General features: G+C 36.0%; 1 protein-coding gene across 1 annotated transcript; it reads right to left on the minus strand.

Annotated features, from left to right (window-relative positions):
• Positions 1–905: 905 nt before the first annotated feature.
• LOC127839594 (derlin-2-like) lies at positions 906–22,429 on the minus strand. Its single transcript, XM_052367986.1, has 8 exons — positions 22,217–22,429; positions 9,382–9,447; positions 6,722–6,889; positions 5,582–5,704; positions 4,143–4,215; positions 3,288–3,378; positions 2,452–2,539; positions 906–1,882 (listed from the first exon to the last, which is right to left on the minus strand). The coding sequence occupies exons 1-8, from the start codon at positions 22,304–22,306 to the stop codon at positions 1,853–1,855; spliced, it is 729 nt and encodes a 242-aa protein (XP_052223946.1). The 5' UTR covers positions 22,307–22,429; the 3' UTR covers positions 906–1,852.
• Between the last annotated feature and the right edge of the window lie 1,725 nt (positions 22,430–24,154).

Below are 24,154 nucleotides of genomic sequence, written 5' to 3' on the forward strand. Positions count from 1 at the left end.
CCGCTACAAAGCCTTGCATAACTATAAAGTACAGGGCAGCTTGTGATAAGACTGTGCAGATGCAAAGGCTGGATTGGAGCTACTCTAGCAGCCTTTAGCTTATAACCTTCTTTCGCATGAAATGGGTTATATACTAGTAGTTAAGATATGTTTGAAATACATCTACAGAAACCTTAATGGTAAAAAGACAAACACATCTGTTAATGCAGAAGCATTCAATATTTGTGGATAAGGATAATTATGGGATCAGTTCATATTTTTAGATAATAAGTATGTTTTGTTGACACTGTGTTGTCTATGTTTAGAGCTCTCACTAGCAGGTTTACAGATTCCAGGTTTACATGTGATTTATAAACAAAAACATTCACAAGTGTCCAAGCAAGTTAAAGAGATTGCAATCTTTGAAAAAGATCTCTAGCACAAGGACTGGTATTTGAAAATGGCATGAGGAACCATTTGAAAGTTAAGAAAGTGTTTGAAACAAATGAGCTGCTTTCTGTGAAAAGGGGTTTAAAGGGGCCTTTTCACGTTTGTGTAAATTGACAAAATTGAAAAAAGTTGTTTCAGATTCGCAAATTTTCGTTTTAGTTATGATATTTGTGAGGAAACAGTAATACTGAACATTTACCATGCTTTAAAATAACCATTATATGCATCTTTTGACGTTTTAAATACCAGAAAATTATAAAGCGTTGCAACGCGAAACGAATTAATAATTTGGAGAGTTCTGTTGGTGTCGTTATATTCTATGAAACTACAAGGATTGCTTTTATAAAGTATAAAATACATCCAGCCTTGTACATCGGAAGGATGACTGTGGTCTTAGTGGGAACTACTTTTACTCCAGGACTCCAGGGGTCAGTGGTTGGAGCCCTGCTGAGGGTTTCTTTTAAAAAATGTATTCTTGATTTTTACTGGAGCTTTTTATATCTTATGTTTACATTTATCAATAGAAAGCATTTTATGACAAACTTCAAAACATGCCAAAATCTGTGAAAAGGCCCCTTTAATAAGGAATGTGTACAAATGTCATCCCAGATAAGGCTTCTCAGCGATGACACTTTCCATCTTAACTGGATTTTTGCTAAGAAGGGACTTTCTTGAAATAAAAAATATCAAAGTGGAAATTGGCGCCCCTGAGGCTAGTCTTGGACGACACCTTACGCACATGCATTAACCCCCCTTTTCACAGAACACAGCCAAAATGTTAATATATCTACAATAAAATAATTCCAGAGAGATAAGTTACATGCTGATGTTAATAATTACAATACAAAGTACATGTAGTTATGTGTCATTCACTGTAACTCGTCGTAAAACCAGATCAGTAAGTTATGTTATTGAAACAAAAACACAAGATAAGTAAGTTTTTAAATTCCGATCCCCAACTTAATGTCTGCCACCATTCTTAAGTAAAATATTAAAAAGATGACTATGACAATGTTACAACCATAACAATGGCAACATAATGCCTGTAACATACAAACATACTTTACTTATCTCAACTTCAATCATTTACAACAGTGCTAGGATTTGAAAAGGGCAGGTGAGCTTTTTTATTCTACAAAATGCACTTTTGAGCGTGCATGGATTTTGTCAAAAGGGTGATTTTGAGGGAATGGTTGTATCAGGAATTCTCCCTGGTAAATATTTCTTCTTAATAAGTAATAAATGTAAGAATATATTATTCCTTCTATTATTTAACCATTTGAATACAACATAATATTTAAAAATTACATTATTTTAAGTTATCTATAAATGGCAGTTTTTCCTTCCACCAGCATGTGTCAATGATTTTTACTCCATTCCCTAAATCCTTGGATTTCCAGTTCTGTGATATGACCTTGACCTCTCAGTCCTCGTGACCTTGTTCACCAGCGACCTGCAAAAGTGTTTATAAATCATAAGGACACATTTAATAAGGGATAATAAATTGTGTGATTTTAGAGTTTGTGTACTTGGCATAAAGATTGGCTGTAAAAATGCTAAAATTGACTGTATGGTGTCATACCATCCCACATTTTCTTACAGAATAAGCCTTGTTTTGGACAAACTGGGGTAAATGCATGTGCGTACAGTGTAATCCCAGATTATCCCGTGTAGTCCACACAGGTTTATCAGGGACAACATTTTCTGCTTTTATGGACAGTATTTTCTAATTAAAAACATTTTTAACGGGCAGCACAGACTAATCTAGGATGACACTTTACACAAATGCCTTAAGCCCAGCTTTCCCTAATCAAGGATGACGATTTACACAAATGCCTTAAGCCCAGCTTTCCCTAATCAAGGATGACGATTTACACAAATGCCTTAAGCCCAGCTTTCCCTAATCAAGGATGACGATTTACACAAATGCCTTAACCCCAGCTTTCCCTAATCAAGGATGACGATTTACACAAATGTCTTAAGCCCAGCTTTCCCACACTGAAGCAAATAAACTAAGCTTACCTGTCCCTCTCCCCAGTTAAACCCTCCTGGCCGCTCCTCTGGAAGAGGATTGTAGTTGGGGTCCTCCTCCCTGTCAAATATCTTCTTCCTATGACAAAAAAAACAACACAGGCACAGCTGCTTTTAAGCATGTTCCACTCGAGTCAAAGCATGGCTGTTATATTGGGCCATGAAATTGCAACAGTAATTGTCAGGCTTAAGGTCTTCCATTAAAATCATTGTTGGGGGATCTAGACCCTATCTTAAGGTAAGCACCGCTGTAAGTACAGGTGCCTTTCACGTCGGCAAGCAGGGTTCAATCCTGCTTGAGGCAAATGTACATTTAAGATTGGTTGGTTGTCAAGACACTGGACAGAAGTGCTTTCCTCCGGGTACTCCAGCTTACCCATACAACACAAACCAACCCAACATTGAAATATTTCACTCAAATCTAATTAGCTGAAAATTGCAGCTATAATTGAAAAATCATCTTAATGATCATAGGTCTAGTAGATAGATAAGATACTGTTACTCAATCTGTCGGTGTCCTCACATTATGCAGTCTTAGAATCAATTAGAGCTCATTAACTTCGAAATACACACACCCCAGACCCAATTGGTAGTGAATGGGTTCTCAGATGTAAACTCTTTCCCATTATTAAAGCTTAAAATTATTTTGATAAATCTAACTGACTTGCATCACACACACTCACAAACTGTCTTTTTTTTTAAGACCAGTATTTTTTTTCAGAGATACAATATATTTTTAAAGCCTACTTCACATGCGGATGATTGTTATTTACCCATTAAGAGTATCTTACTTACAACACTATAAGATACATAAAGACATGGCTTACAGAAATCCTGGAGTTCGAAGGATTCGAAACCCTCCTGGTTGCTGTGGGAACACATCCTCCAGGAAGTAGTATATGTGACCTATTGCAATACCTAGAATTAAAATTTCAATATAGGTTTTCATTGATAAATAAGTAAGTAAAAAAAAATCATCCAACAACACATTATTTATCATGGATTATTCTCATGTTGTTGCATTGGTTATCTTGGTACTTGTTCAGACTTACCTTAAAGAGATTCTAACCATATCAAAATGGCACTTTTCATTGAAATATTTTATAGTGAATAATAAATTGGATTTCACTGGCATTTCCATACAAACAAACCAATATTTAATAACCAACTACTGTTATGATCATTAATTACAGCATTATATACGACTTAACATTTGTCATTAAAGGTCACACATCTATTACATTAAACCCTAACATACAAAAGCTATTATACTAGTATCAATGAAATATGTGTTAACATATATAATTAATCAATGTTGTCATTATCACTAAGATCTGCCTATCAAATATGTACATGTATTTGCACATCGGATAATGAATTATGCATTCTGCCCATCCATACAATATTTAATACAATTTCAAAAAGGACAATGATTTTTAGTTTATTTCTAAGAAATTGGATATTTAACCTTTAATTTTAGCCTTTACATTAGACAGTCTTTTGGAATCCATCCATGATTCAGACAGTGGACAATATTTTTTTTCAATGAGTGTACAAACAGTGTATTGTGTTTTTCAAATGGTGAATAACAAAAGTAATACAATCAAGCTTTTGAAAAACTGCCATCTGTACATTTGTTTTTAAAATCACACATAAATAATGCATAAACTATTTTCACTCACCCATTAAATCAACAACCACAGAATTTCCTAATAAAAGTGAGAAAGCAAGCAACACCCAGGGTAGATATGGAGCCTAAAATAAATGGGAATAAACATCATTTTAAAAATATGTTTTGTAAGCTTGTTATCACTGAATGAGAATAAACACAATCAGTAAAATAACAAGCAAATTCGTTGAATTGATATCCCCCGCCTATATATTTCTGGACACAAAAGTGTTATATTTGACACTAAAAAAGCATTTTTTTGAAGATACAAAGGGCCATAACTCTGTTATTATCAGATGGTGTACAATGCCATTTGGCGTGCATCATCCATTTTATCAATATATATACTCATACTAAGTTTCAATGAAATCCGCAAAAGCACTTCCAAGATATGGCTCCGGACACAAAAGTGATGGACAGATGAACAGCCGGACGGACAGCGCCAAAACAATATCCCTCCGCCTCTGGCGGAGGATATTTACTCGTACCAAGTTTAAATGAAATCTGCCAAAGCACTTCTAAGATATGGCTCCGGACACAAAAGTGCCTATAGTAAAAAGCATTTTTTCAAGATACAAAGAGCCATAACTCTGTTTTTAACATATGGTATACAATGCCATTTGGCGTGCATCATCCTCTTATGCATACATATACTCATACCAAGTTTCAATAAAGTCCGCCAAAGCACTTTCAAGATATGGCTCCGGACACAAAAGTGTCTATAGTAAAAAGCATTTTTTCAAGATACAAAGGGCCATAACTCTGTTTTTAACAGATGGTGTTCAATGCCATTTGGCGTGCATCTTCCTCTTATGCATATATATACTCATACCAAGTTTCAATGAAATCCGCCAAAGCACTTCCAAGATATGGCTCCGGACACAAAAGTGCCTATACATGTAGTAAAAAGCATTTTTTCAATATACAAAGGGCCATAACTCTGTTTTTAACAGATGGTGTACAATGCCATTTGGGGTGCATCATCCTCTTATGCTTATTTATACTCATACAAAGTTTCAATGAAATCTGCCAAAGCACTTCCAAGATATGGCTCCGGACACAAAAGTGCCAGGTGGCCGGACAACCAGACAGACGGACAACGTCAAAACAATATCCCTCCGCCTCTGGCGGGGGATAATAATTATCTCTTTCGAATATTTTTATTACAAATATTACGTATATGATAGTTTGGAGGTACAAAATCAGATATACAAGTTCAAAACTTTCAACAAATCAACAAATTTAGTAATAACAAGCACTTCTCATACAAAGCAAAAACTGCCAATCATAAATACCTGCTACACCACAACTGGAGCCACATATGAGAAGCTCAACAGTTCAAATGGTTCAAAATGATATCACAGAAATAATTGAACTGATAAAAAATAACCATCTAAATCAGTTTTATAATGTAAAACATACTGCCTGCTTTGTATTACGATGCCTTCTCACCTGGAAATTCATTAGACCAAAGAAGCTCATTCTCACGAAGGGATTACGTCGACTCCAAACGTACACCAACATGATTGTGAAGGCACTTCCTAGGAATACGAGATTAACAAACAGTGCAGTGATCTGAGATGAAAATGTCAAGGAATATAAAAGACAGACAATACTAGACATAAGAAAATATTTGCTAGGATACACCTTTGAAAACAGGAGCACCGCATAACAGGTGCCAACGCTCGGCTGTGAGTGCAGTTTTGTATAAATGAAAGCTTGTCAGAATAAATTTTTTTAGTGGTCACAGTGACCTTGACCTTTGACCTAGGGACCCAAAAATGGGTGTGGCGTGTAGAACTCATCAAGATGCATCTACAAATGAAGTTTCAAAGTTGGAAAGGTGGAAGCACTTTGATCTTAGAGACAAATGTCAAGGCTTTATTACGACGCGGGCGACGGACGACAAGCTGGCAATGACAATACCTAAGGTTTTTCTCCAAAAACAGCTGAGCGAAAAATTAACAAATGATCTGTGAAAGTCGTAGAAATTTCATTGGTTGCCATGCATTTTTTATGTAAATTTGAGATAATGAGCATGCTCATTTTAAAATTAACCACTGCTGGGCTTTTGATTTTCTGTATATAACTGCAATAACTTGAGCAGTTAACAAAACAGTTGTTAACTCTGACCAGGCTTAGTAATAAAACGAGTTTTGCAATATTTGCCATGATACGTTTACTGCAATGAGTTTTTATAAAGATACTCTTTAAACGTTTGCAAATTTCCCACATAACAAGAAAAATAAAAGTTTAGCATGTTTATTTGAAACACAGTGCATGATATTAAATCATACCTGGTAATAAACTTCAAATGTGCACTATGCTGTACCTAAGTTCCAAATCATCAAAACAATTTGAAAAATATTAATTTTGAACACATGCATACACACATATAATATTGATAATTGAATCAACATGGAATACATGTATTTTTTTAAACAAGTCCAAATTGTCAAATGAAAATTGATTTTATGTATAAAACATATTTGTACAGCCCATTTAATGTACAAAACGTTTTTTTCATATGTTCTTGTACTTAAGAAAATAAATCTTCACTATTCTCTTGATCATGATGTTGTCAAAGGATACAGTCATAAGAGTCCCTCCAAACAGGAACATGAAGAAGAAATCAGCTGTTTTGCCTCTAAAAGATCCTTCCTCCAGCATCCGACAGTATCGGTAGGTGAAAATAAGGTTGAATAAGAAATTAAACCCGATAGGACCAAAGTATAGGAAGTTGGTGATTAGGCGCCAAAACTGAAAAAGAAACAACATCAGAGCAGTGAAGATGATTAAAAAATGAAGAAAACAACAGATGTGTTCGTCAGAAACACAATGCCCCCTATTGCGCCGCTTTGTATTAAAAAAAAAAATTTGACCTTTGACCTTGAAGGATGACCTTGACCTTGAACTTTCACCACTCAAAATGTGCAGCTTCATGAGAATGCCGCTTTGAAATTTTATTTTATATTTTGACATTTGACCTTGAAGGATGACCTTGACCTTGAACTTCCACTACTCAAAATGTGCAGCTTCATGAGAATGCCGCTTTGATTTTTTGTTGTTTTTTGTTGTTGTTGACCTTTGACCTTGAAGGATGACCTTGGCCTTGAACTTCCACCACTAAAAATGTGCAGCTTCATGAGATACACATGCATGCCAAATATCAAGTTGCTATCTTCAATATTGAAAAAGTTATGGCCAATGTTAAAGTTTTCGGACGGACAGATGCCATATACATGTATTTGACATTTGACCTTGAAGGATGACCTTGACCTTCATCTTTCACCACTCAAAATGTTCAGCTCCTTGAGATACACATGCATGCCAAATATCAAGTTGCTATATTCAATAGTGAAAAAGTTATGGCCAATGTTAAAAGTTTTTTTCGGACAGACAGACTACTGACTGACATACTGACTGACGGACAGTTCAACTGCTATATGCCACCCTACCGGGGGCATAAAAATGCTGGTAAGGAGAAGTTGTAATAATGTTTTCAGCATTCTCATCGTGTACATTATGGACAGAGGATTTAACCATACTAAAACAATGGCAGGGAGGAAGGGGGGGAGGGGGGGGGGGGGGGCAGAAAAGGGGCACAGAAACCTATTTTGTGCAACATTGTAGGTTGTTTGTGATTACTAGTAAATAGAAACTTGAAAAATAGTAAGTATACAGTAATAGAGTCGGGTTGAAACGGATGTATTGGGGAATCGTTCGAGTCGGGATTTTACTATCTGTGCGGAAAAGTTTTAAAACAATTAAACAATATAAAAAATATATATTTTTAAATGACTGGGGGATTTTTTTGAAGAGTCATAGCGCACCAAATGACGTCTTTTGACGCTGTTTTTCTTTGAGTTATAACGCACCATAGAACGTGAATTGACATGTTAATTTTTTTTTTAAATCAACGTCGGGAGGGGTGTCACGTCGGGAGGGGACACCCCTTCCGCACGTCGGGAGGGGACACCCCTCCCGATATCACCCCCGGGGCGCCTGAAAAAATTCCTGGGGAAGGCACAGTAGCCATATATAGCCATATAAGGAAAAGAGGGGGGGTATAATGTGGGGTGTGGTAATTTATTAGATGATGTTTAAAAAAAATAATGTGTTTTTTTTTGGGGGGGGGGGTGTGGGGGGTAGGGGGGATGAGAGGGGGGTTATAATGTGGGGTGGGATAATTTATGAGATAATGTTTTAAAAAAAAAAAATTGGGGGTGGGGGGGTGGGGGGTAGGGAGGGTGGGGGGTGAGAGGGGGGTATAATGTGGGGTGTGGTAATTTATAATATGATGTTTAAAAACAAATTTTTTTTTGGGGGGGGGGGGTAGGGGGTAGGGGGGTGTGGCTGAGAGGGGGTATAATGTGGGGTGGGGTAATTTATTAGATGATGTTTAAAAAAAAATGGGGGGGGGGTGAGGTTGAGGGGGGAAGGGATTCTGGTAGGGGCGTGGGGTATTGTTTGGGTGGAATCCATTGTGGTATTCAGGTAAGTGTTGTTTTGTCAAAGTAATAATAAAATGTGATCATAAATAAAGAAGTTATGGAAATTTAAGCAAAATGTTCAATTATCTAAGTGTAAAAGGGGCCATTATTATGTCAAAATGCTTGATGCAGTGGTCTGCTCTTGTTTATAGGTTGGGGTCATGTTGGTTAACAAGTATGCAACATATAAAAGCAATATGTCAAAGGATATAGGAAATATTTGGGGCAGTATGCAAACTTTAACATAGAATAAGATTTATCAATAATATGCATATTCTATGTATAAAAGGGGCAATAATTATGACAAAATGCTTGATAGAGTTGTCTGCTCTTGTTTTTAGGTTGGGGTCATGTTGGTAAACAAGTATGCAAAATATGAAAGCAATATGTCAAGGGACAAAGAAAATATTTGTAGTAGTACAAAAACTTTAACATTTGCAGGCTAACGCTTACGCAGACGCCGGGGTGAGTAGGATAGCTCCACTATATATATTTCATATATAATAGTCGAGCTAAAAAGGGATGTATTTTAAATGGATGGAGGCATGGACAATACAAAGTGGGATAAATATTTTGAAAGGGTGTGGCATTAAAATTGAATGGGCCCCCTGCTTTTCTGCTTTTACTAAATCCCTAATGAAAAGCACTATATAATATAAACTAAATTTTATAAATAACATGATAGCCATATCCAGAAATAAATAAGATATAAATCTCATTACTATACAATACAGTAAAGAGGAACTTTTCTTTTCATACCTGATAATTCTTAAATATAAGACCTGGATGGAAGTATATCTGGAATGCGGTGATTATATCCAATTGCTGAAAAATAAGACAGAAGTATTTCAGAAACAAGAGGGCCTGAAAGGCCCAAAGTCGCTCACCTGAGATAAAAAGAAATGACCTGTTCTTTGCAGACCAATATATTAATGAAAGAAATGTTCTAACCGAGTTTCATGAAAAATGAACAACAAATGGCCCCCTGGCGGCCATGTTTTTTTTTAACAGAGCTGAACCATTTTTTAACTTTTCCAAGATATGTCCAAATTTCATGAAGATAATGTCTTCTAGACTGTTCACATGTTTTCACTCTATACATATAAAGAAAACTGCCTCACTGCCTGGTGCCCATGTTTTTCCACTTATCACGACCATTTTCAAACTCGTCCGAGACATCCACATAACTAATGTTTTGACGAAATTTTATGATGAAGTAAAAAATGTGACTTCTAGAGTGTTCACAACCTTTTTTACTTTATAAATATAAGAAAAAAGACCCCCCCCCTGATGGCCATGTTTTTTTTATAGATCCAAACCATTTTCGAACTCAAATGTCGTATCCAGGTGTGGTAGTGCGGTCTCGTTTACTTACGCAAGTGAACTGGTCACGGGATTGTTACGAGTTATGTAACTTTGTGAGCACTTATGTAATGCGGAAATATTTATTCCACAATCGCTTATTATTTCCGGTCAGGATTACACTGCTGACTGGTTGTAATTCAATTAAGTTAAGGTATTGCCGTTTACTTGAATCATTATATAAACATATTCAACAGTAAGCTGTTTTACACTAAACAATTTAGAAATATGAAAATGTATCAATTTTATATTTAATTTCATTAATATTGTGTATCATTCATTACCGTTTTATTTAATTTTCTGACATCGTTTAAATACATAAAGCCTGAAAATGATTAATCTTGATAAGTGAACTCGGCAAATAAGAAAGGTAAATCTTGATTTTGAAGATTATTCTGCATTTGTTTTTTATCTCCAGAAACTTATAATTGAAATTATTTCTTTATTGTTTTCATATACTATCCATTTGATATTTGCTAACATATCTTTAAATATATGATTATATAGAGTGAATCATTATGGAATCTTGTTTTGAAGATATGAAGTTCCCATTTAAATTACATATTTTTTTGTTAATTGTTAAAAACATGCATTAAATACTCCCACTGTGAAATAAAATATATCAAACAGTTCAACCAGCTTTTATTAGTGACTACTGATACATGTATTTACATCTGGCATACAGCACAGTGAGAGGGTCAGTAAGCTGAGTGGAAAATAGTTACACACTGCAATGATCAATATCTGGGGTCTAACAAATTCTAGAGCAGAACTAAAAATAGATTGGGGAATATGACTCAGCAGGTTAAACAATGGAGATAGATACTGCAAAATTGTGTACATGTTGTGTTCATTTCAGCTTTCTCTTAGTTGATAGGCTTACCATAAGTAATAATGACTAAAACAGTTGTTAATTATGAAAATTCTGTGTTACGAAAAATTGAATAAAACAGTTAATGGTACATAATACTGACATAATAAAACCAAACTTTACTACACAGGACACAAATGTTCTTACCAAATTTAATGAAGATTGGGCAGCTGAATTAAATAAAACTAGAGTGTTAACAAGATTTTACTATAGCCGTATAAGGAAAAATGCCCCACCCCATTGGAAGCCATGTTTTTCAAGCAAACATAACTATTTTCGAACTAATCCAAGATATCATTAAGACCAATCTTCTGACCAAATTTCATGAAGATTGGACAATAAATGTTGCTTCTAGAGTGTTAACAAGGTTTTACTAAAGCCATATATAGCCATATTCCCCGCTCCTGGTGGCCATGTTTTTAAAGCAACAAAAAACATTTTCGAACTCATCCAACATATCATTGGGACAAATCTTCAGACCAAGTTTCATGATGATCGGAAAATAAATGTGACCTCTAGAGTTTTAACAAGGTCATACATTTCAATATAATTTAAAATAAAACTTAAGAAGAACATGTGCTGAAAAATGCGAAATAAGCGAGATATTTAATTCTGAAAACGAAAATGTCTGTACAGTTGAATTCGCCAGAATGTATATCATGCATGTACGATGTGAATCTTAATTTAGTTTAATGGTTGTTTTAAAATTGCTGCAGCGATGTCTATTCATACGACACACGAACACTAATTCTGATCCTAATAAAAAGACAAATTCTTTGGTTATTGTAGGAAAATATGTACAAAATATCTTCTTCACCATCGGCTTGGGGCGCTAATTTGTCTTTGCTGCATTTTATGAAATTTGCCTTCAATATCTTGCCTATTTTGTGTTATTGTAACATGTATTTATCAATATATTACAATTTAACACACATAAAAATCGTATAGTCTCGCTTTAATTGTTTGACAAAAGAATGCCATATTGTACAGAATCATCAAACAATAAAAAACATATTCAAAAGTTTGCTATCTTCCAGAATGTAAAACTATCATTTATAATTAATTCCACTTAATCTTCTTGTGCTTAAAACAAATATTTTAAAAAGAGAGACAACTCTGTCAATTAAACATAATTTTTCATTTGCAGTTACTTCCCTTGACATAAAAAACTATATAGTATTCAAAAGCTGTTTTTACTATATAAATATAAGGAAAATGACCCCCCCCCAGCAGCCATGCTACTTTTTACCGATCCGAACCATTTTCGAACTCAACTATCATATCCAAAAAACACATGTTCTGACCAAATTTAATGAAAATTGGACCAAAAATGTGACTTCTAGAGTGTTCCCATGTTTTCACTATATACATATAGAGAAAACTGCCCGTCATGTTTTTTCACCGATCTGGACCATTTTCTAACTTGTTCGAGATATCAATGAAACCAATGTTTTGACCAAGTTTCATGATGATTGGGCCAAAATTGTGACTTCTAGAGTGTCCACAAGTTTTCTCTATAGCCATATAAGGAATACTGCCCCGCCCCCTGATGGCCATGTTTTTCAACGGACCGGAACCATTTTTGAACTCAACCAACATATCATTTAGACAAACATTTTGACAAAGTTACATGAAGATTGGGCATCAAATGTGACTTCTACAGTGTTCACAAGGTTTTTCTTTTTTTTGACCTAGTGACCTAGTTTTTGACCCAGCATGTTCTGACCAGGTTTCATGAAGATCAGACAATAAATGTGGCCTCTAAAGTGGTAACAAGGCAAAATGTTGACGATGGACGACGCACGACGGACAAAAGGTGATCACAAAAGCTCACCATGAGCACATTGTGCTCAGGTGAGCTAAAAAGGTAATGAACAGTTGATATTAACAAGGCTTAAACATGAGACAAAGAACTGTCATGTTTAACGTTAACTATCATGATTGACTTGTTAACTTTATTTGATCATGATCTTTGAGTAAAGATGACATCTTAGTACTCTGAAGACAAAGGTTTTCTATGCAACACATGGTTATCACCTACAGGGAAATATTGATTTTTAAAACTTAAATCGCCAGCTCAGTGATGCTATCAGTAATAATAATAATCACAGTTTGCAATTTTGGAAATCAGAAACACTAAAATAGGTATTTTACAATGGACGTTTGATCTTTCTGTTGTGTGTTTGCACATGAGTGTTAAAATACAAAAGTAGAAAACATTTGTGTTACATTTCTTTGCATAAAATATAGTTAAACGGTAAATTTTAAAACCATTAATCACATTATAAAACGTAATAATGTTATGTTAAGTTGTCATGGTAACTTTGAAATTTGCCCTTTTTTTTCCCTCAGCACTATCAAATACAACTGACATAAATGTGGAATTTCCCGATTTTAACCCTGTGACTTCCATAACTTCTGACACGAAGTCATTGCTTCAAATTTTAAAAGCTTGATACATAATTTATTAAAATTGCAAACACAACAATAACAAAAGTAACAAGACTATTGCCAAGCAATATAGTCCCCTACCGGCTCCACCATTGTCAGAAATTCCATTATTGTCAGAATTTTTATTTATTTGTTGCCATAGCAACCAGAATTTTTGACGTAGGAACAAAATGAAATGATGTGCATTGTGTCCATATTGCCATCTATCCATGTTTTAAGTTTCATGAAAAAATATTAAGAACTTTTAAAGTTATCGCAGGATCCAGAAAACCACCATTTTCAGCAGTATTTCTAGTCTATTTGTTGCCACAGCAACCATAATTTTTGACGTGGGAACAAAATGAAATGACGTGCATAATGTCCATATTGCAATCTATTCATATTTCAAGTTTCATGAAAAAATATTAAGAACTTTTGAAGTTATCACAAGATCCAGAAAAGTGTGACTGACTGACGGACTGACAGACTGACGAGCGCAAACCATAAGTCCCCTCCGGTGAAACCGGTAGGGGACAATAAACCCAGTATGCTGTATGCTTGTTGAGTCATGTTGTTAACATCTCAGATATTTTTTAATATTTTTTTAATTATTAACCTTTGGTCTTTATATTTGTTCTTTTTTTCAAATGGTAATCGTCATTATTAAAAATAAATAATTTATTGTGTTGATGGTGTCTAACTGCCATCTTGAAAATAGGTTCTTGTTGAGCCTTGCATTCTGATTGGCTATTCCAATTTCCAAACTTGCATAATATAAATAGCTTTACAACTGACAATCCAAGGGAGGTTAATTTCTTGTGAAAATATGTCAACAGACGATAAATAATCGATTTTGTGTTACTTACCGGTAGAACAACTAGCATGTCTTTTTTAGTATCGACCTTCTTAATGAATATATACAAATTTTGAAAGTGAACAAATACAAAAACATGTATATGTTATATGTCAATCTACAGAACATGTATACTTAAATGTTTTTCCTTGGACATAACAGTGAGAACTGCATTTAAATTGGCAATGTTTTGACACAATACTGGCTAGACTTAGCTCCATGTAGTAATCTGTTTCATGTGCAATTGTCTTATAGTATCTTTCCTTCTGATTGGTTTCTAAGAGTTGTTACTTTCAGTTTTTTTCGGAAGCATCGGCAGCCATCGAATTGGACCAGTTACATTCAATCTAACCGGTTACCTTCAGTCTAAACGCCAAAATATCAATTGAAATGGTGCAAATACGGTGTACGGAAGAAACCCCCTCCGGAAGAAACCCCCTTCGCTAAAAACGGCAGGGCGGAAGAAACCCCCTTTCATAGTTTGCATACCCGGAAGAAACCCCCTCGCTAGTTTTGCCTAGGCGGAACAAACCCCCTTCGAGTTTTCAGACAGGCGGAATAAACCCCCTTCCATAGCGGAACAAACCCCCTTCCAGACGATTTAGTTACATTTAAACGCACGGTAATTGTTTACAGAAATTCACTTTCATTTTCAGAAAGTTCTCGGGAAGCACGTTTTTTTGCATGATTCAATTTTTTTTTTAAGACGAATGCTTCGGTTATTATAGGAAAATATGTACGAAATATCTTCGTCACTATCGGCTCTGGGCACTAATTTTGTGTGTTTGTTATTTTTATCAATCAAGTACAAGTTAACGCATATAAAATGGTATAATCTCACTGAAACGCGTGCAAGACAAATTCACACGAGCATCTCATCATTAACAACTTGTGAACAAACGGCCGGTACACCTCTTTACTCAGCACATAACAGTTTGGAAATATATATTTGCACCTGCATTTAATTATATAAAAGGTCCTTTAATGTACCGGCTATTGTAGATAATGATGAGAAGTTGTGTCATGATCGGCGCCTTTGCGGCTCGTGTGAAGTTATGTACAGTTTTTTTTAATTACATTTGCTCGATTAATTGGTATGTATATATATACACATCGTTGGTATTTCGAATATATCAATAATGGTGATCATCAAGAACAACAAGGGTGGGCAGAAGTTGTGTTACTAGGGGTACTGCTACACGAAGAAAGCAAAGTCAGCGGTTAGCCAGCGTTGGGAGTGTGACCAACGGGGTTCACAGAAATGCCGTGCTATTGCTACCACTGATCTAGAGGTAAGTAATATTATACCATGTACTTATACTCAAAAATAAATGAGTCTTTTTCTACAAAACCCATGTATTGCGATTATTTTATATAATATTAATTTTGCATAAAATTCCAATTCGTCACATCTGAGTATCGCTATATTAGTCATATTAACATTTTTAAAAAGGCTAGGACAAATGAATAAGTACTTGATATTATAAGTAAAACGATTGACCTGTTTCATCGATATGTATGCTTTATGTTTCAGCTCACCGTAGTGAAGTCAGTGACAGAGCACACCCATGCCGCCGACATGTTCAAGGGAAAGACTTGACACTTAGGAAGGGGGTTTATTCCGCCTGTCTGAAAACACGAAGGGGGTTTATTCCGCCTGTCTGAAAACTCGAAGGGGGTTTGTTCCGCGTATGCAAAACTAGCGAGGGGGTTTCTTCCGCGTATGCAAACTATGAAAGGGGGTTTCTTCCGCCCTGCCGTTTTTAGCGAAGGGGGTTTCTTCCGAAGGGGGTTTATTCCGGTAATCTGCAAATACACCTGTTTTATTGCTTAATCACCGGCTTCTTTGAAAATATAACTGGTTACTCAAATTTATGTGGAGATCATTGGTTACATTTCGCATGTGCCTGTTCTAAAAATAGTAACTTAATGGAAAAACTAGTCTCATGTTGTTCTTAAAATATTTTAACATTTTATTAGAAAATAAGCAGCATATACAAAATTTGATTAAGCTACTATTAAGCCATAAACAAAATCATAATTGTGTGTTTTAATATGTAATTAAAATGACCTACCTTCCAACAAACACCGGAAATAATGAGAATGAGCGTTGTAATAGTCATGGATAACCATCAAATAAATTACAACTTCTAAAAATTGAAAAAAACATTAACTTTTCAGCACTTCTTGAGTTTTTTTTGTTAAAGGCACAATACTATGACATACAGTACAGCCAACGCGGAACAAACATAATCCGGGGCTACGCCACAGCCAGAAATTTAGTATGCAGCGGTCGTGTCGAGTGTTCACGCGGCGTATCGCCGAGGCACTCGGCATCGATCCCTGCAACGATGCCGAGTCTGTTTTATTCTCACGTACTTTTGCGGAGTAAATCCGCCGCATACGTACCCGGCGGATTGAGTGAAAAGATAAACACCTACATGTACATTTGTGTAGCATAGAAACCTACATTTATGCTACTTTCATATTTATTATTTTCACCTTTTAATAAGCAATATGTCACATAATGCGCTTTAACAAATTATCGTTGAATAAATTACGCACAATGTTAATGTTTCGTTCGATTCTGAACAGGGTTGGCATAAAACCCGGGTTTTATAGTATTGACCGGCCCGGGCGGGTTATACTGGGAAAACCCGGGTTTTACTGGGCAATAGTGGGCAATACTGGGTAATAAAGATATTGCAATATTCATAATTCCTTCTCATTTTCATGAAAATGGAAATTCTTTTTGTTTGTCTGTTAGGATGGGCATTACTTGGGTATCAAAGATATTACATAATTATACAACAGCACAACTTGCATAATAATAATTAGTACATAACAAAAAATAGCTATTAATTTAAGCAATTCTATTCTATTATTTACACTGTTAACTTCTGCTTCATGTGGATGCATATAAATAATTACTTTTTTCTGCAAAAAAAGTGCAATTCATTTTGTGTTTGTTTTGGATGGTTTGGATGGGCTTTACTGGGTAATCAAGACATTACACAATCATATAACTTACATAATTATTAGTCTCTATAAAAACATATCCATTCATTATTAATAATTAGAAACTATTTGTTACATTTTAACCAACTACATCATGTGGAAAGTTTAGAATCCTAATAATACTTTCTTATTTTTACATAAATGAAATTCAATTTATTGATCTTTATGGACAATACTGGGTATAACTTGGTATCTGTGTTTTATCTGATTTACATTTTATTAACTCACATTAATATTCTAAAAATATGATATGATATGTAACAGAATGGTATTTATGAAGGAAGAGGGAAATTGGTAGAGACATGAGGGATTATACATGTAATGTATCTTTTTGTAATCATTCAAATAATTTAGTTGATCTCATGTTGCATTAAGACCTTGCCCCAATTTAGTGTTTTAAATTATTGACACAGTTTTGTGTCATCATTAATGACACTCACACACTGGGCCACTTAGATAAACATTGGACCTTTTTGGGCCACATAAGGGCCCTATTAGGGCCAGACAAAGGGCCTCTAACTGTTTATTAGGGGCCATAAAAGATACACAGACTAGTGCCAATTAGGGCCCTCCCATAAACTGTGAAAACATGCTTTGATTGCTACAGTAAGTGACAGATTCCTGTTAATTGTGTTTCAATATAAAAAAGTATTTCTTCAATTTCAGATTGCTTTCTGTTATTTATATCATGTTTTTTTCTAAAAAACTGTGACTAGATATTGTAATTAATAAAACAACAGTCACTTTGAAGTCTGCAGTAAAATTTTATACATCATACAGTGACAATATGTAACTTCTATTTCAATATTAGTGCACACAATTCTACAGCATTTGCTAAATCTTTTTTCCTTTTCAACAGAGGCTAGCAGAGAAGTAAGGATGGTAAAAAACAATTACAACTGCATGTTTTAGAAAAAATAGTAATGCCCCGTATTGCCCAGTATTAACCACTTTCAGAGTATTGCCCAAGGCCGGAAAAACCGGGTTTTCCTGGGGGCGGGTTTTTCATGCCAACCCTGATTCTGAAATGAGCTTTATTAAATTTGTAATCCGAAACACGCTTCCGAATTTTAATGCTTATGCGACATTAACAAATTCTAGCGTAAAATAAACAGTGCTAAAATATCCTTTGTATCCATAAAAAGCGCTCAAAAATTATGCAGACATGTACAACGTCGCATGGAAAGTTTGGGTGTATTTTGTGTTGTATAAAAACATGTACATCACGTCAGGTGATTTATGTGTATTCAGTGAAATAAAAACCCACCCCAATTGGACGTTATTTCGTCACATCTTTAAATAGTAACAAATGCCAAAATGTATTTGATATTTTAAATAATTGCGAATGTGTGTGTGTGTCTGGAGCATTTGCAGAATTTGCATTAAAACTGGAATATACGGAATCATCAGGTAATGAGTAGCGACTGGAAAAGTAGTAAGTATGCAGTAATAGATAGAAGGTATGGTTGATACGGATATATTAAGGAATCGATCGAGACGGGATTATGCAGGAAAGGGTAAAATATAAATAAAGGGTAAAATATAAATAGTCACTTAAAATTTATTTGATACAATAGAAAAACGGCAAGGTTTGTGTTAAAGAATTAATTGAGAGCTTTTATCATCAGTATTTACCAGAAAGTGATTTATAAAATCGGAATAAACAGGATTATCGGGTAATAAATAGAAACTTGAAAAGTAGTAAGTATACAGTAATAGAGTCGGGTTGAAACGAATGTATTGGGGACTTGTTCGAGTCGGGATTTTACTATCTATGCGGAAAAGTTTTAAAACAATTAAACAATATAATATATATTATATATTTTTAAATGACTGGGGAATTTTCTTGAAGAGTCATAGCGCACCAAATGACGTCTTTTGACGCTGTTTTTATTTGAGTTATAATGCACCACAGAACGTCAATTGACACATTAAATTTAAAAAAAATCAACGTCGGGAGGGGAACAACCCTCCCGAACCACCCCTATCAACCCAGGGCGCCTGACAAAAATCCTGTGGAAAGCAATGTCGTTATTGGTTAAACAAAGGATAAATCTAAAAGCTTATATCACATTTAGGTATTGTTTACTGATTTGTCATAAAAATAAATGCGTTTGAAGTTTAAGGTGCACGAACTTATAGGTTTAGAGGCTACAAGAAAAACAACGTATGCTATCTTCTCGTCCTTTCGTGCCTCTTAACTATTTTTACCGCGCATGCGCATACACTGGCTGGTATTTTTAGCATTGTTTAACTTTTATTTCGTCATTAAAATACTATATTAAAACGAAACACAAAGAAAACAGTATTTGTTTACATATTTGCTAAATATTTACCTCGTTAAGGTGAAGGTCAATGATCTGTATCATGCAGAAGAATTTTCTCATTGGATTCGTGCTCTTTCTTGACCGCGTTCTAAATGGGGCACCATGTGGGGAATTTTCTTATAAATCACATATTTAAATGGCTATTTTCTTCGACACACTGGCACGTGTATAACTCGATATTGGCGTTTTATTTTATAATATAATATTCCATCCGAGAGCAGGTATGTAATGATTTTAATCAACTAATTAATTGTGTTTTAAATTTAATCTTCTTTTTACACTTAAAAATAACATATATAAACGAAACTTTTAACATTGTAAGTAACACAATTGACCCATGTCTGATTAGCTGCACAACTAAACTTCACAATGAGGGCATACGAAACGGTCGTTTCTCCTTACAACGCGCGTTTTCGTGCAGAATTTTAGGTGCACCCAGTGGCTGCAAATGGCGCACTCGCCCCACGTGAGGATTTTTAAGAACGTCGAGTCGGGCAGGTTTGGTGGCGATATCATCCTGCAGACGCAGCACAGGTCTTTTTCTTCCGGCTCGAACTCCATCTCAGAATCACTGCACAATGCGTCTTTTGCTGTGGCAGTAGACTTGTTTTGGGATTGAGATTCCGATAGGCGCTTTCTGCAGGTTTTGCCTTTTTTCGTCGATGTTGTTGTTGCATGCGTTGAGGTTGTTGATGTACTGGGAGTTGCGTTTTCTTTATCGTATGTTTGCAGCTCCTCAGCATATGCTTCTTCTGTAATAGCCTTCCCCCCTGGCTTGGGTTTTGTGTTTTTGGCTTTAGGTTGCTTAGAGGCCTGGCAGACGCATGTAAACTTTTTTTCAGCCTTCAACAAGAGGTACTTTTCAACTGCTTCTTTTCCGGATTTAATTGCCATAATTTTGAACAGGGGTGATGTCTCTCGGAAGGCTTCGCTTGGATAAAGCTTATCTGCAGGAACAACCTCTGGGCAGCATGGGAAAATGCCAGTTTTTCGGAAGCCTGCGACTATGTTGGCTGGAACCATGGCCTTTAGATACGCTTTGCAAGCAATTTTCGCCATCATATATTTCGTGACAGTTTCACCAATGTGCTCCTGCATAAACTTGGCACATTCACGGTAGTAATATGATTTGAATGGGCCGAAAATCGACACGTCCAGAGGCTGCAGGATGTGCGATGTGTGGGCAGGCAAAACAAAGAGGATGATATTCTCTGCTTTGGCCCATTCAGTAAGTTGCCTGGAAACATGCGAGGAGTGGCCGTCATAAATGACAAGTATCGGCGCTTGGTCCGTTGAACCCCTGCATACATTCGGGAGGAAATGGTCCTTCAAATAATGCTGGAATATTTCGGCATTTGACCAGCCACTTTCGGACATTGTGAATTTCGAACCAGGTGACGAGCCGTTCATTAGTTCAGGGTTGCTTCGTTTCCCTTTGAAGACGAAAAATGGTGGTATATGATTACCGGCTGCGTTAGCGCATGCGATTAATGTCGTGGTTGTTGAGCGGGGCGAGGTAACAGCCTGCGGCTTACTGCCAGTGGCAGCGATGACATTAGGGGGCCTGTGTTCGGGTTGAATCCCGGTTTCATCTATGTTGAAGATGAGATGAGACTTGTCGGTCAGATTGTGTTTCTCCACTACTTCCCCGAGGTTTTTGAAGTAGCTTTCAACGATCTCCGGCGTTGAGTTTTTCGCACGGCCACTATCCAGGGCGCGTGGTTTTATGGAAGAGAGCCTGCCTGTCCATCTCTTTAGAAAGCCATACAACCAATTTATACTTAATGGCTTGTTGGTAGGGCGTTTCCCTAAATGTTCGGCCAGTTCCCCAGCCAGGTGCTGGACCTGTACATTGGTGTAACCATATCCGAGCTGGGACATGCTCTCCAGATGCTCCACCAAACCCGTTTCCTCTTCTTTTGAAAAGATTAACTCGGAGCCCAATCCAATATTAAATGGATCTACTTTCCCTTTTACACGATCTCTTAATGTTTGAATTGGCACATTATATGTCAATGCAGCCCTTTTAACTGGCATCCCGTTCTCCTTTACCGCAGCATATGCATTTTTGAGGGATTCTGGACTGTACCTACGATATTTATGATCCGGTATTTTGGTAGGGTTCGGCTGAAAACAAATATGTGCTCAACTAGACGACAAATAATTGTTTTTCGATCAGATAACTTTTTGATCATATGTTTATTTGTGAATGTATAAAAATGTCAAGAATCAGAATGATTATTTCAATCTGTGATGGATCAATAAACATGGTAAATTTATATTGGGAACTGTCAGATTCTACAATGCGCTAATTGATATTTAATTTATTTGCGCACCATGAGTTGTTCTTCAGTGAGTTACAATACCCCGTCGGGACCCTCAAAGCGCTCCGAAATCAATAGAGCGTTAACTTTGGTAAAAATACATAACAAAATGGCTGACACATGTAAACAGAGTTTGGAAACTCATTTTTACTAAGGTGAAAGTGACCTATAAGGCATTCATACCTGATTAAATAATTAGTTAAACGTTAATTTTAGCATTTTATTTACGTGTTGTGGGACATTACCTGTTTAAATCGCATTTTCCACGGCAAAATACACAACAGTTGTAAAAGCTCGATCAACATGCATAGAAACCGGGCACGTGCAGTATTTGGTGACAGCGATAATGACGTATTAAAATGAGCACGAATCCAATGAGAAGACACGAAAGTATGAGAATGAGGCATACCACTGCCAACGTTGTTAAAACACATGCCGTCGTGTAGGTTCTTGTCATTGGAGGCATCTGCATATACTCCTGTTGGAAAGACTGAGCCATGGTTGTTGTCGTTGTTGCAAAGACCTATGGATTTTGTAAACAGAGTAGCGAACAGAGTATTTATTTTTTGTTTACGTTTTAGTTACCGGAAGGAAGTGGTGAATGCCACGTTCGACTTGCGCATGAGCGATTGAAGCAAGTCAAACCGGGCACATGCTAAAATAGCATGACCAATCAATTTTCGAAAAGTCTCAATATAATACTAGTATGGAGCTTGCAAAGCTTGTGGCATCATATGCGTATTTCAGATTACTATGAGACGAATTATTAGTTTAACTTATATTACCAGTATGTGCATAATAAAAGTCCGAACGAATCAAGTGCGACATTGTTTTCAGAGCGAAGGGACCCGAAATTATTGTACATTCAGTACGTAGCCATTATCCAATGCTGGATATCTGATAAAAAAATACACGGGCTGACCAAGGGCGTAATACGCACTCTCAGATAATAGCATATATAATATTTAAGTCTGTTAACTCCATGTAGCATGAACGAATGCTCATAATAAATATCGTCAAGTGGCTGTGGATTTAATTAATTGTTACAATAGATAACAAGTTCTATCTGATTACAATAATTCGAAGGACAGCATATAAGTATCAAAGCGCTGAAGGCACTGAAGTTGTTCGCTATTGCATAATTTAAGACGCAACTCATTTTTCAAAATTTCAAATTCAAAATAATACCTTACTATATGTAGTAACAAATTTGTACAGTTTTTCATGCCATTATCACCGTTGCGGGGTCATTATAAATATCTATCTATCTATCCATCCATCCATCCATCCATCCATCCATCCATCCATCCATCCATCCATCCATCCATCCATCCATCCATCCATCCATCCATCCATCCATCCATCCATCCATCCATCCATCCATCCATCCATCCATCCATCCATCCATCTAATCTATCTATCTATCTATCTATCTATCTATCTATCTATCTATCTATCTATCTATCTATCTATCTATCTATCTATCTATCTATCTATCTATCTATCTATCTATCTATCTATCTATCTATCTATCTATCTATCTATCTATCTATCTATCTATCTATCTATCTATCTATCTATCTATCTATCTATCTATCTATCTATCTATCTATCTATCTATCTATCTATCTATCTATCTATCTATCTATCTATCTATATATCTATCTATCTATCCATCCATCCATCCATCCATCCATCCATCCATCCATCCATCCATCCATCCATCCATCCATCCATCCATCCATCCATCCATCCATCCATCCATCCATCCATCCATCCATCCATCCATCCATCCATCCATCCATCCATCCATCCATCCATCCATCCATCTATCTATCTATCTATTTATCTATACTGTCTAACTCCCCTTGCGGGTATTATTGACAGGTGCGCAGTCAGTGCAAGATAAAAGTGTTTAAAGTGAATAAGTGAGAAAGATTAAAGTATGTTCGATTAATCATGCATGGTGAAGTGATTTAAAGTTAAAGCTGAGTTCTCGGAGTTCAAGGGGCAGAAGGGGAAAGCAGGGACCGCTTAAACCCTTCAAGATCAGGATGTAATACTGTAGTGGCAGGGAGGTTGTTCCACATCACAAAAGCACTTGGGAAAAATGAAAACTTATAATAATTTCGACTTGCGCATGAGCGATTGAAGCAAGTCAAACCGGGCACATGCTAAAATAGCATGACCAATCAATTTTCGAAAAGTCTCAATATAATACTAGTATGGAGCTTGCAAAGCTTGTGGCATCATATGCGTATTTCAGATTACTATGAGACGAATTATTAGTTTAACTTATATTACCAGTATGTGCATAATAAAAGTCCGAACGAATCAAGTGCGACAT

Source organism: Dreissena polymorpha, chromosome 1 (assembly GCF_020536995.1).
Source record: "Dreissena polymorpha isolate Duluth1 chromosome 1, UMN_Dpol_1.0, whole genome shotgun sequence".
Taxonomy (NCBI): domain Eukaryota; kingdom Metazoa; phylum Mollusca; class Bivalvia; order Myida; family Dreissenidae; genus Dreissena; species Dreissena polymorpha.

Excerpts from the sequence above, each read along its gene's own strand:
- LOC127839594 (XM_052367986.1), bottom strand. The coding sequence starts at position 22,306 with ATGGCTCAGTCTTTCCAACAGGAGTATATGCAGATGCCTCCAATGACA. Across the intron at positions 5,705-6,721 it reads TTGGAGGGACTCTTATGACT|ATCACTGCACTGTTTGTTAA; the intron begins GTATCCTTTGAC and ends TTTTCATCTCAG. Across the intron at positions 4,216-5,581 it reads TTGGTCTAATGAATTTCCAG|GCTCCATATCTACCCTGGGT; the intron begins GTGAGAAGGCAT and ends CATTTATTTTAG.